At 28.9% G+C, this 12,463-nt stretch overlaps 1 protein-coding gene across 7 annotated transcripts in view; it reads right to left on the reverse strand.

Annotated features, from left to right (window-relative positions):
* The window catches only part of LOC126758195 (voltage-dependent T-type calcium channel subunit alpha-1H), a 257,600-nt gene that overhangs the window by 80,160 nt on the left and 164,977 nt on the right, over positions 1 to 12,463 (reverse strand). For 5 of the 7 annotated variants that reach the window (XM_050472307.1, XM_050472308.1, XM_050472311.1 and 2 more), the window contains exons 5-7: positions 10,760 to 10,786; positions 6,085 to 6,206; positions 2,999 to 3,153 (exon numbers count right to left, since the gene is read on the reverse strand). In XM_050472307.1, the coding sequence (XP_050328264.1) occupies positions 2,999 to 3,153; positions 6,085 to 6,206; positions 10,760 to 10,786 (304 nt within the window). The remainder of the gene's footprint in view (positions 1 to 2,998; positions 3,154 to 6,084; positions 6,207 to 10,759; positions 10,787 to 12,463) is intronic. The other 2 variants (XM_050472312.1, XM_050472310.1) reach the window with 1 other exon arrangement.

The raw sequence follows: 12,463 nt of genomic DNA on the forward strand, positions 1-12,463 counted from the left end.
ATATAAAATTATTGCATAGAGGTAGGCGCATATAAATTTTTGTTATTTATAAGTTTTGTCTTTGAAATTTTCTAGTATAGTTATTGCTCTTAAGAGTAAAATAGTATTAAAGTTTTTAATTGGAGTTATGTTCTATTATTTTTAAATTATTTAAATTTTTATGGCATACATTTAGGAGCTGCTGTTTTGCCTTTCAAAAAAATTGGAATAATTTTCTGGTTAAACCTTTATCTACAAGAGAAAGAAACCTAAAATTTTTATAGATTTTTTAAATATGTTTTCATTTTAAAAATGTTGCATACTCTTAGGCGTTTATATTGGTATTATTATTATTAGTACGATTATTAGTAGCATTTTATTGTTATTATTACATAGGACTTCTAAGTTTTGCCTCTAATATTTTCTAATATATTCTGTCTTATATAATTTCAGGTCTGCCGTTTCAGCGCTTCTTCAGTTCTTAAAGGTAGGTGCGTAAATTTCCTCAAAAATTTTACACGTGAGCAGCTTAGTTATCTCTCTGTGTTATATATTTGACATTTTTAAGAACGGTCTGCACTCTTGTGCGGTCCTAATGGCCATATGAGGCGTTTTTATTTATTTAGGTCGCACCCTTTTCGCATATGTAATGCGTCTAAAATTAACATTTAATACATTGCTGCCGAAATTCAAGCCATAAAAACATAAAACAACAAATTCAACTGCAAATAAACACCAAAAATCGGCCATATGCGCTTACAAAACATATATAAACAGCCCCACCCCCACAGCTCTTAAGCGGCGGCCTGTTTTCTTTACTTCCAACAGCTGCTTTTGTTGTGGTTACACAAATAACGAATTTCTAATTATTGTTACTCTGCTGTAGTCGTTGTTGTTGTTGGGTATACTTTTCATGCCACTGTTTGTTGTTTGCTCTCGTCTCCGTCGTGCTCAAATCCTTTTCGCAATTTCGACGGCGAACCTTTCGCTGTGTGTCTGGCTGCGTGGTTGTCGTTTGTATTTAGTGTTGTGTGCTTTTCGGCGTAAATGCAAATGCGAGTGGGAAATGCGAAATTAAAGTGCGACCAACACGAAATTCGAGTGCGCGCATCAATGCACGCGCCGCCGAAACGCCACCGCGCTACATAAAAGGTTTTCGGCACACCAGATGACTGGCGCAAATTATGCAAATAAGTGTGTCAGGATAAATATGTACATTCAATAGGGCTGTGTGTGCGTGTGGGTGTGTCAATTTTGTCGAAGTCCCGAAAAACACCAACGACTGAAAGTGTCACGTAGCGTACACGCGGAAATTGGAACGCCTATAATTTGTATATGAACGTAAGCGATACTGTGTGTTTTGTATGCTTTGCATGTAGCAGCCTTTTAGGTGTAGAAAATTAATTGAGCTGCACTTTGGGTTATGGAAATGTTGTGGAGCAGATGTGGCAGGAGATTGGTTTGAAAAAGATATGTCTAATGAAAGTATGTAGTCAGTGTTTGTAGTGTTTATTTAAAATTCCTAACTTCGCATACTTTTAGGCTGCCTATGAGATTCCGAAAGTATGTTTTGCATGCTTATGTCAAATTTATAAACGATTTAATAATATTTAATAACAAAATCTAACAGTTTTTTGCTTATATGTATAATTTTTATAATTTCATACTTTTAGGGTCGTTAGTTATGTTCAAAAAATACAAATTGCGTAGTTACTTAGCCTTGTTTGCATATTTTTAGGGGTTAGTACAAATTTTTGCTTATACAAATATATATTTTTTTATAATTGCATACTTTTAGGGCCGTTAGTTATATTCAGAAAGTATAAAATGGATTGTTACTAAGCTTTATTTGCATATTTTTAGGGGTTAATACTCTTATAAAGTTTCTACATAAGCACAATCTCACTTTTTAAGAATTTTGAAAAATGCTGCATACTTTTGTGCGCACGAATATCTGGCTTCGCGGCAAATATTGAGTAAAATCTTTCTTGAAATAGTTTAGAAAAAGTAAAATATATGCTTAATGACCTGACAACTGCTTTCATAACCAAAAATTTTATGATATTACTTTTAATTAAATTAATTATTTATGAATTTCATATCAAAATAATATACCTTTAGTCTTGAATTAGTCAATTACATTAATTTTCTTAGTTTAAACCACTCTTTTCAGACGCCATTTATACAGTTTAAGCATTACTTCTAATTACTTGGCAGTAATTTTAAAGTATTTGTAAGAATAAGCATACTTTTAGGCATGAAAACCAAATGTTCTCATATTTCAATAACTAATATTGACTTCATGCTTTCCATCTTCGAAAGCTTTTGCGGTATATATGTCATATTGATTGTATGGGTTATACATTACTTTAAATTACAATTTATGTTTGTTCGCCTTAAATATGTGAGGTCTACTTGCCTATTTTTGACACTTTTTTTAAATTACTTGGGGTAGTCATTCTGTATTTGAAAGTAATGTATTGACTACAAATAATAAATTGGGAATTCTTAACTTGGAACACTTGAATAAAGACGTTTTCCTAGTTAGTAGCATATTTTCAGGCATGCTTCTTCACTGCTGATATTAATTTTAATTACTTTTGATTACTTAGTTATATTTTTTAAATCCTTTAATGCCAGAAATTCATTTTATTAGCTAGCAGTACTTCTTTTTTTAATTTGTCATTGAAAGATAAAACATTTGTCAGGACTATTACTGCCTTTTAGGCGCTATAGGTCAATCCTGTGTTGTTTGGTTTAAAGAATATATAGATGTAGCTATATAAAACCTCTGTTTATACACCTCCATACTTCCTCAATTAATCCATACTTTTGTGGAAATTTTATAAAAATTAGTCCTATTTGCTAAGCTTTTTTGCGCTCTGTATTGCTATCCCTAAATGTATACTTTAAAGATTTATTTATTTCTTAGTTGTAAATTTTTATAAATTAATTTCTTATGTTATTCAATTCGCTGTCATTCTCTCATTTATCAGCTCACAAATATTACTTTACTTACCAAAAATATCGCCACCCATGCCATGCCAATATTATCGAACGATATTGTCCCTTGAAATGGATTTTGACCAACCCGACGACAATCCGTATAATATTGATTCCAATTGACGCAAGAGGTATTTGTCGGTAGATTGTCACTAAATTTGGATGCGGGTTCTGAAAAATTAATATGAATTTAATTTTTTTTTTATAAAAAAAATTATACGCAGAAATCAGGAGTAAAATATGTTAGTACTATGCCAAAAGTCTTACTGACTTTCTTCATAATTTTAAAATACTTAATTTATTCTTTAAAAACTATGTCGTTCCCTAAAACTAATCCCTCTTTGGTCACAATACATTTGTGCCAACGCTTTTTCCAACCCTCGAAAGAGCTGTTAAAGTCAATTTACGGAATAGCCTTCAAAACGGCCCCGGAGCGATCGTTTGAGTTTGCTGAATAATCAGAAGTCACGAAGAACCAATGCAGTATGCGACGGTGCATTATCGTGGCAAAAACCAAGAATTGTCGGTCTATAATTTCGGCCTCTTTTTACGAATAGCTTCGCGCAAATGACTCCTAACACTCAAATAGTATTCATTGTTGACGATTTGGCCGGTCGAAAAAAATTCGGAGTGCACCAGACCTCGATAATCGCAGAAAACTGTGAACATAATATTCGACCGATTGATAATGTGTTTCCGGGTCGTAAGCATAGTTCCAAGACTCAACGCCAGTAATAGTGCTTTTTATGACATCCTGGTAGTCCTGTTTCATCCTGTTTCACAGACGTTCACGCGAGTGTACGAAAAAATGTAGTGATTTTGAAACCAATCGGGGTTTCAATTTTCTTAGACTCAAATGATCTTTCAAAATGATTTTCATTGGTCCTTCCGATATTCCAAAGGTGTCAGTAAGATCTCTGACTGTTAGTCATCGATTCTCAAGAACCAATTTCTTTATTTTGTTGATGTTGGTGGCTGTCCTGGACGTGGTTCGCCGTCAATGTCTTCTCAACCCTAGCAATCATCGTAAAAACCGCCGAATACACTTTATGTACTTAAGGACGACAAGAGTATACTAAACAATAATGATTATTTTAATGCGTTATTTAGCAAAGATGTCACTGACAGTCATACAACCTAGAAAAAAACATATTTCGGCGAATGTGTTTTCGCATGAAATTTAAATTAAAAAGTCTTACTATTTTTTGCCCACTGTAGTAAATTATATATATGACCGAGAGCTTTGATACTTTTATTCTATACTTCAGTAATCGGAAATGTCTAAAACGCAGTAGAAATTATTGATGGAGCTTTTGAAAGCTTTAAAGATTTGTAGACTTATTTTTACATATTGTCTTAGAGGCACGCAGGGTATTCAACCCATGATTGAACTGCACCTGTAGTGCCAGAAATAAAAAAAGTTATTGCCATATCGATTCTGTCAGATACTTTGGGATTTATTATGCGTGAAACTTTTCATTTGACTCTGAGCAGAAGACTTTATTTCACTATTGTCTGAAAAATAGCTTTTTTATTGTTATAGTTGGCGAAAATATCATCCACATAGGTTTGCATAACTTCGCCGAGTTTACAGTGCTTGTTTGATCATGTGTTAATCCAGTTTCGGGATCACTAGGGACTCATTTTTTTCCTCTAGGGTCTTCTATGAAGATTTTGTGTGTAGTGGGTGCAGTTTATGTTTTTAAAACACTGATGCAGCTTGACAACCGTTACATTTTCTGCTTTGTACGTATGCCTAAGCAACCCTGTGTAGCCTTCAAGTACCATTTTTTTAATCTCACAAGCTTACAAAAAATTTTTACATTGAGAAACTTAAAAAAAGCTCTGATTTGTTAAATTATAATTCCAGTTATAGAAATTTTACTTAAAAATGTCTCTTAAAAAGTGAGAAATTTTTTCTACAAAAATTACTTTCAAAAATGTATCGCTAATTAGCGCTAATTGACGACTACTTGACAATTTCCTAGTGCAATTTGCCGCAAACTTGCGCACTGGTGTGTAAAATTACCGTTAGTAATTCCGAAATTCATACACATATTCAGAAAAATAGAAAAAAATTTATTTTTGTTGTGGCGCCTAAAATTATGCCACGCCGAAGGTTGCGGAAATGCTCAAGTCAAGCGTTAATAATGAAAAGCGCGCGAACGCGTGGCGTGCTGCCAAGCTTGCGATTTTACTTTTTTGGCATAGTAGAAATTCGATTTTATGCTGCGTGTTTTTTTTTTTTTGTCTTTTTTTTTTTTTTTTCTTTTTTTTTTTTTTGATTTTTTTTTTTTTTTTTTTTTTTTTTTTTTTTTTTTTTTTTTTTTTTAATATTTTTTTGTTTATTAATATTTTTTTACCTGCCAGCTTTTAATTTCTGTCAATTTCGCTTTTAATTATTTATTTTCCTCGACACCATTTTACAATTTTCATTTCCTGCATACTTCTGCGCTTGTGGTTGTTGTATTTTTAATTAAAAAATCTACCGGTAAGCCCCCCGCAGCGCTTCATCTTCATAATCATTATGAAAAATTTGCGCGCACACAGCCACCAACAACAATAAGAGCATGCCAACGCGCGCGCACGTCCCACCAATCATGCTCATTAACATAAGCAACAATTACAACAACAATATGCCATGACAACAACATCAATTGGCAGCATGAAAAATCACTCAAGTAGCAATTAAAGTTTGTTGCATTGTCCATTTCCGCCCGACCGGCGCTAATGCTGTTGCGCGCGCGCCCGGCAACTTGACTTTTTAATGAGCCGCAGCAACAACAAGTAATTATGTGTGTATGCGCGCTACGGTCAGTTGACTAGCGCTTACAAGCTGCCAAGTTTCTTTCGCACTTTTTACCGTTTTATCGTTGTACCTCCCCACTACCAAAGGCACGCCGCAGTCGCTTGCTTTGGCGCACTTTAAATTGAGTTGCTGGCAAATTGGTTTACTTCATTCACTTCCGCGCGCACACGTTTCTAACAACGATTTTTAATTAATTTTTTCCTACACTTAATTGCATAATCAAACAGCTATAACAATAAGCCGCTGCTTGTTGTTGTTATAGTTGTATATATTGGTGTATATTGCTTACTTACCCGTGCAAATCATGTCGCCGACACGATAGGGTGGCAAGTTGGCGCATAAATGCATGCCAGAGTCCTCGGGCTTCGAGCAAATGTAGTCCTGCTCCTTGGAGAATTCGTAGTAGTTGGAGACACTAGAGTATTTTTTGTTGTTGTGGTGGTTTGTTTATGGTTTTTCCATAGTTATTGTTGAAGTTTTGTAGTTGTTGTAAAGAGTAGAGTTGTTGTTGTAGAATTTTGCGCAGTATTGAACAAAATGTTTGTTTTTATGATAATTTTAAAGTTGTGTTTAAATTTAAAGTTGTTTGTGTGGAAAATTAGTATGAATTTAAAAATATTTTTGTTGAAACAATTTTGTTAATTGAAAACATATATCGTTTTTTAAAAATATATTCGTTAAAAAAATAAAATGCGAAATTTTTTTCAGTGTACGGCAATTCAATTGCATTAATTTTTTTTTTTCATACAGTATATGCAGTGTGTGTTATCGAGAACAGAATAAGAGAAGAGAAAAATACATACAAAAAAGAGACATTTAGTAAATCACAATATTTATAAGTTTTTCTTTTATATTCAAGACATTTCATAACATTTATTCAGACACGTAGAAATTTGAATGAATGAGTGGAAAATGAAGAGTTGATTACTGAGTATTGAGTGTAAGGGAAATTGGGTAGCTAAAAATTTATGAAGTTAGTTCGAAAAATGACAGCTTAAAGACTTGAGTAGCGAGCTGAAATCGTAAACAGTATGCAAAATCATGAATATAATATAAAATTAGAGAAAAAAAAATAAAATAAAAAAAATTTAATTGAAAATTTAAAAAGAAAATTTGAAGGTATAAAAATACAATTTTTATTGAAAAATTTTATTAGAAAATAATTTTTATAAAAAAAATTTAATATTTCAAAATTTTATTAAAATTTGATTTTTCAAGAAAATTTTTTTAAAATGCAATTTCCAAAAAAACTAATTAACAAAAACTGTTAGAAATAAATTTTTTTATATTTTTATAAAAATAAATATTTTTTATATATTTTTGTTGTGTGAGCAAAAAAAAAAAAAAAAAAAAAATTTAATTAAAAAAAATAATATTGCAAAGTTTTTAATTTAAAATTTAATTTTTTTAGGTAAATTTTTTTAACTGTTCGAAATAAATTATTTATTTTTTTTGCAAGAAATAATTTTTTAATTAAAAGGGCCAAAAAAAAACTTAATAATAAATAAAAATACGAAATAATATTGTTTAATATTTTGTGATATTTTAGGTGAGAAGAAAATTAAGAAATTTTTTTTTAATATTTCAAAGTTTTGTAAAAATTTTTGTTTTTAATTTTTTTTGAAGTAAATTTTTTTAAATTGAAATTTTTAAAGAAAGAATTGTACAAAAAATATTTAAAAATTTGATTTTTGATTTTTTGATTAAAATTACCAAAGAAAATGCAAAATAATATTTTTATTTTTTTGGAAGAGTAAATATGTATGTATGTATGTATATACTTTTTGATATTTAGTTTTTTGAATATTTCAAGGTTTTATAAAAATTTAATTTTTTTAGTTAAATTTTTTTAGCTGTTCGAAATAATTTTTTTTATTTTTTTGAAAGAAATAATTTTTTAATTAAGAGGACCAAAAAAAAATACGAAATAATATTTGTATTTTTAAGAAGAATAAATATTTTTTAATATTTTGTGATATTTTATGTGAGCAGAAAATTAAGATAGAATTTTTAATAATTTTTTTTTTTTAATATTGCAAAGTTTAGTAAAACTTTTTGTTTTTAATTTTTTATAAGTAAATTTTTTTAAATTTTTTTAAATAAATGTACAAAAAATTTTCATTTATTTTTTGAAAAAAATTAGTTTTTTTTTTTAAATGAAAACAAAAAATATTTTTACTTTTTTTGATATTTGGATATTTTTTTTGTGAAAAAAGGATTTTTTAATTAAAATTACCAAAAAAAAATGCAAAGTAAATTTTTTTTTGGAAGAATATTTATTTGTTTTTTATATAATAAATATCAAAAAAAAAATTTATTATTTCTAAGCTTTATAAAAAATTTAGTATTTTATTTTTAAAGTAAATTTTTTTTGAGCTTGAATTTTCCACAAAAAAAAGAAATCATCCAAAAATGTTTGAAATAAAGTTAAGTTAAGTTAAGTTTTTTTTTTTTAATTAAAATGACTAAATAACATATGAAGTAATAAGAAAAATGCAAAATAATTTAATTTTTTTTTGGATTTGGGAAGAATAAACATTTTTTATGTAATTTTTTGATATGTTGTGTGAGAAAGAATTAAAATAATGAATAATAATACATAATTTTTTATATCAAAATTTAATTTGAATTTGAATGAGAATTTGTTTATTTTTAAGAAATAAGTCTGTCTTTTATTGAAACTGCATTTTCAAACAAAAAAGAATTTATGAAAATTAGAAAAAAATTAACTAAAAAAAAAATTAAAGGAAAAATAAATTTTTTGAAAAATATTTTTATTTATAAATGATTTTAGAAAATATGTTTTTTCAAATAGTCTTTTTTTAATTGAGAAAACAGTATTGAAATTGAAAGAAAAATTTTTTTAGGAATCCTTTTTAGAAAATAAACTTAATTGGAAAGTTCCTATAAAAGATTGAAAAAAGTAAATAACATTTTTCATAACTGTTGTATAAAAAGGAAAAACGTATGAAAAAAATAGTTGTTAATTGTTTGATCATACTTAAAGATTTTGTTTAAAGTGAACGATTTACTCAATGCTTTTAAAAACTGTGTTTAAAAAATTAAGAAAAATTATTATTAATTTTACATAACTAAGAAGAAATAACATAAACAATTGAGTGGAAATTGAGTGAAAAGTTTTTTGGCTCATACTCAAAGTTATGTGTTGAAGAAAAACGTTTGCTGAATGCCATTTAATATTTATTAAATATCATTAAAAATTGAAAAAATTAAAAATTATTTGTTCAAAATTAAATGCTAAACTTGAGTAAAAATAATTGAGTTAAATTTACGCGAAATAGTGAGCAGTAGCTGTCTTATAGTGACTTTAATAGTATGATAATCAAGAAAGTATATAATTAGTAAAATAGACTGTTCAATAGTGAGTCAGTAATATGTATTTAAGAAAGTAATAGATATGAGTGTAAAAAGTACGAAAGAATTGAGTAAATTATTGTTGTTAAAATTATGTTCTAAAATTGAATCATCTTTGAGTAAATTACAGAAATTAAGTGAAAAGTAGTAAAGTATGTATATAAAAGTATTCGCTTAAATGAGAAATTATTTTTGAGTGTTATGTGTTGAGTGTTTGTAGTTTGGTGAGTGTCTGAGTTTAAGTTATCAGTGTGTTATTATTAAAAGTTTGCAACCAATTCTAATTTGTGTAACTTTATGCAACTACTGTGTATAAAGCTTAAAGTTACATGAGCCAAAGGTAAATAGTGTATAAAATTAGATGACCCAAAGGCAGAATATTTAGTAAGATAACTCAAGAAAAAAAAAAAAATTCTAACTATTTTTGTGAGCAGATGTCAAAATTAAAGTGAAAGTTATTGTTAGTACGGAGCAAATAAAAAAAAACCGATCTAGAGCAGCCTATTTGAAACAGCAACAGAAATTTGCACTAACTAATAGTCCTGATATTTCGAAACCATATACATCAAGAGCTTCCTTAAAGATGTACAACACCCAGAGTATTAAAAACACCGAGAAAATAAGGAAAATGTGTTGGAAGTTAGGTTAGCATAGAGAAAGAATGAGAATTAGCATTGAAGGCAAGGAGAAAGCATTAAAATTAGCGGGAGAGCGTATTACTAACTACTGCTGGAGATTTGGCAGAGAAATTAGTTGAAAATAAGCGGTATTGAACTTCTGGAACACAAGATATAAAGCTAACTTAGATGTCAAATTTCGGAAGTAAAAGCAAATAATATTATGAAGCCAGCTACAATTATAATGGTAACTTGGAAATTAAAAAACAAAAACCTTGAAAAAACAGCAAGCTTACTGTACTGCTATACTCGACTTTGAGCTTGTTTTAGCAACATTAAAACTAAAGCTTTATTCAATACCTGAAACTCTTTACAACTACCTACCGCACCATGCTACTTTCATTTTGTGAACTTGAGAAACACAATCCTCTATGCTCCTAAAAATGAGTTGTACAAAGTTTTCGAGCTGTGAACTTGTAGAACAGAATTCTACACTCTGAGAAATAAGTCATTTTAATTTATCGTACTTTGAACTTGTGGAACACAGCTATTTATGCTTCATATAAATATTGCCATGATTTCATATATTGTGAACTTATGGAACACAAGTTTCTGGGCATGAATAAAAGATGTTTTAAATGAAATTTCTTAGCTAAGTGATAATGTTTGAAATTTTTGTGAAAAGTTTATATAATTTATTGAAAATTTACGGGGTTTATTAGTGGCTTTGATTCCCTTGGGAGTTTAAAATATATTTTATTAAATAAAGTATTTATTTGTTCTTGCACTAGTTATGAAAGATATTTAATAAATACGAAAATTTTCTGTGGAATTTTTACGGGTATATAATTCTTTTAGTCAGTTTTGTGCTTAAATCGCAACAATTATAGTGTGTTTATTTGTTTAATTGGCTATAAATATATTATGTGCAATAACACACTACTATATTTATATATTCAAAGGTAGCTTTAAATACCTTCCCAAGAGAAAATGATGATTTTTCCTGTAAAAAGAACAATCGCATTCATTTGAGTGCTTCTTGGCATTAAGCAAAATTGAAAAATATTTTGAGCACAACGCTACGGGGACAACAACATTAAGGACGCGTTGGGGTTAACAGAGCATATGGGGTACACGAGGTTCTAGTTATGGTGGATGGTATAAAATTTTTTTTATCTATAAGGGTTACTAGCTGAATTTACAAAAGGAATGACGTCAATACTAACAGTCTTTATATAAATATGGAATACAAATTGTATAATATGTCTAAACATGACATTTGTTTGATTATATTTCTAATATTTGACAAATCTTTTTTAAAGTCTTTTCTAAAAAATATGTAAACTTACATTATACTATTTAATTTTGTAGTGAATTAGAAATATATTTTGCAAATATGTCTTTTAAAACTTTTACTAATTTTGCACGACAAAAGTACTTTTTATCGAATTTCATAATAAACTTTGAAAATATATCAAGAAAAGCAAGAATAATTGGGTGCAATAGTAGTATGAACTTGTGGAACTCCTGCTTCAAATAGAAAATATTGAAAAAAACAAGAATAGAAAGCAAAAAAGTAGAAATGATAGTCAAAAAGTTATGTGAATTTGTGGAACACCTGCTTCAAATAGAAAATATCGCTTAGAAAAACATAATTTCGCGATATTTCAGGAATAGAAAGCAAAAACAGTAGACATGAAGGTATAAACAGTTATATGAACTTGTGGAACACCTGCTAATATGAAAAAAATAGTTGATTGGAAGTATATTATGTGAACTTGTGGAACACATTCCTTCATAGTTAGGGCATAGTATAGATGAAAAACGAAATGAGACACGGTAAAGAAAATATTCTTAATATGGATATGAATTGTTATTGCTTTGATTATGAAGCTAAAGAGAATTGTCCTTTCCGAACTTCTGAAACGCTTCATTTTAATAAAGTATTAGAATCGTAAAGAGAAATAGAAATAAAAAAGAGGACAGGAAACTGAATAACTATGCCTGAAATATTACGAATGAAAGGAAAATAGAAAAACCTTACAAGAAAAAGCGAGAATAAGTGAAGAAAATAAATAAGAAAAATCAAGAGAAAGCTTCAAACTTAGTTAAGTGCAAGTGTTTCTTGAGAAGAATTTTTTCAAATCACAATGAAAGGTAGTGAGTAGTTTTAAAAAAGTAGTAGCAACTATTTTTGGCACATAATATTTATACAGAAGGTATGTCTAGGGAGTAGCAAGTGTTCCTACAAATTAGCTAAGGGTTGCAGAAAATAGTAGTGATTATATACGCAAGTAAAGAATTCAATTTCAAGTACATACACACATTAAGAACTAAAAAAATTGTATGTAACTGTAAAACTCTCTTTCATTTAAGCGCAGAATTTTACAATTACATACTAAAATGACACCGAATACTGTCTGTGCTGTGAGTTGTAAGTAAGAGTAGTCTAGAATAGTTGTACCTAAGGTACTAGAGCGTGTTTGAAGTAATGTTTTTAGTGGTGAGTAAAATAGTAGTATTTATTCTGCGCTACAGTGTGTGAGAAATATTAAGTTTTATTCAATTTTTTTAAGAGTCCTTGAAACTAGCTAGTTTAGTAAGTGAAAATGTGTACTAAGTGTGGCACGCATAAGTTACTAATAGTAGTAGATTACAGTGGTGCTCATGTAGTAGCAGC

Source organism: Bactrocera neohumeralis, chromosome 5, assembly GCF_024586455.1.
Source record: "Bactrocera neohumeralis isolate Rockhampton chromosome 5, APGP_CSIRO_Bneo_wtdbg2-racon-allhic-juicebox.fasta_v2, whole genome shotgun sequence".
In the NCBI taxonomy this organism is placed as follows: Eukaryota; Metazoa; Arthropoda; class Insecta; order Diptera; family Tephritidae; genus Bactrocera; species Bactrocera neohumeralis.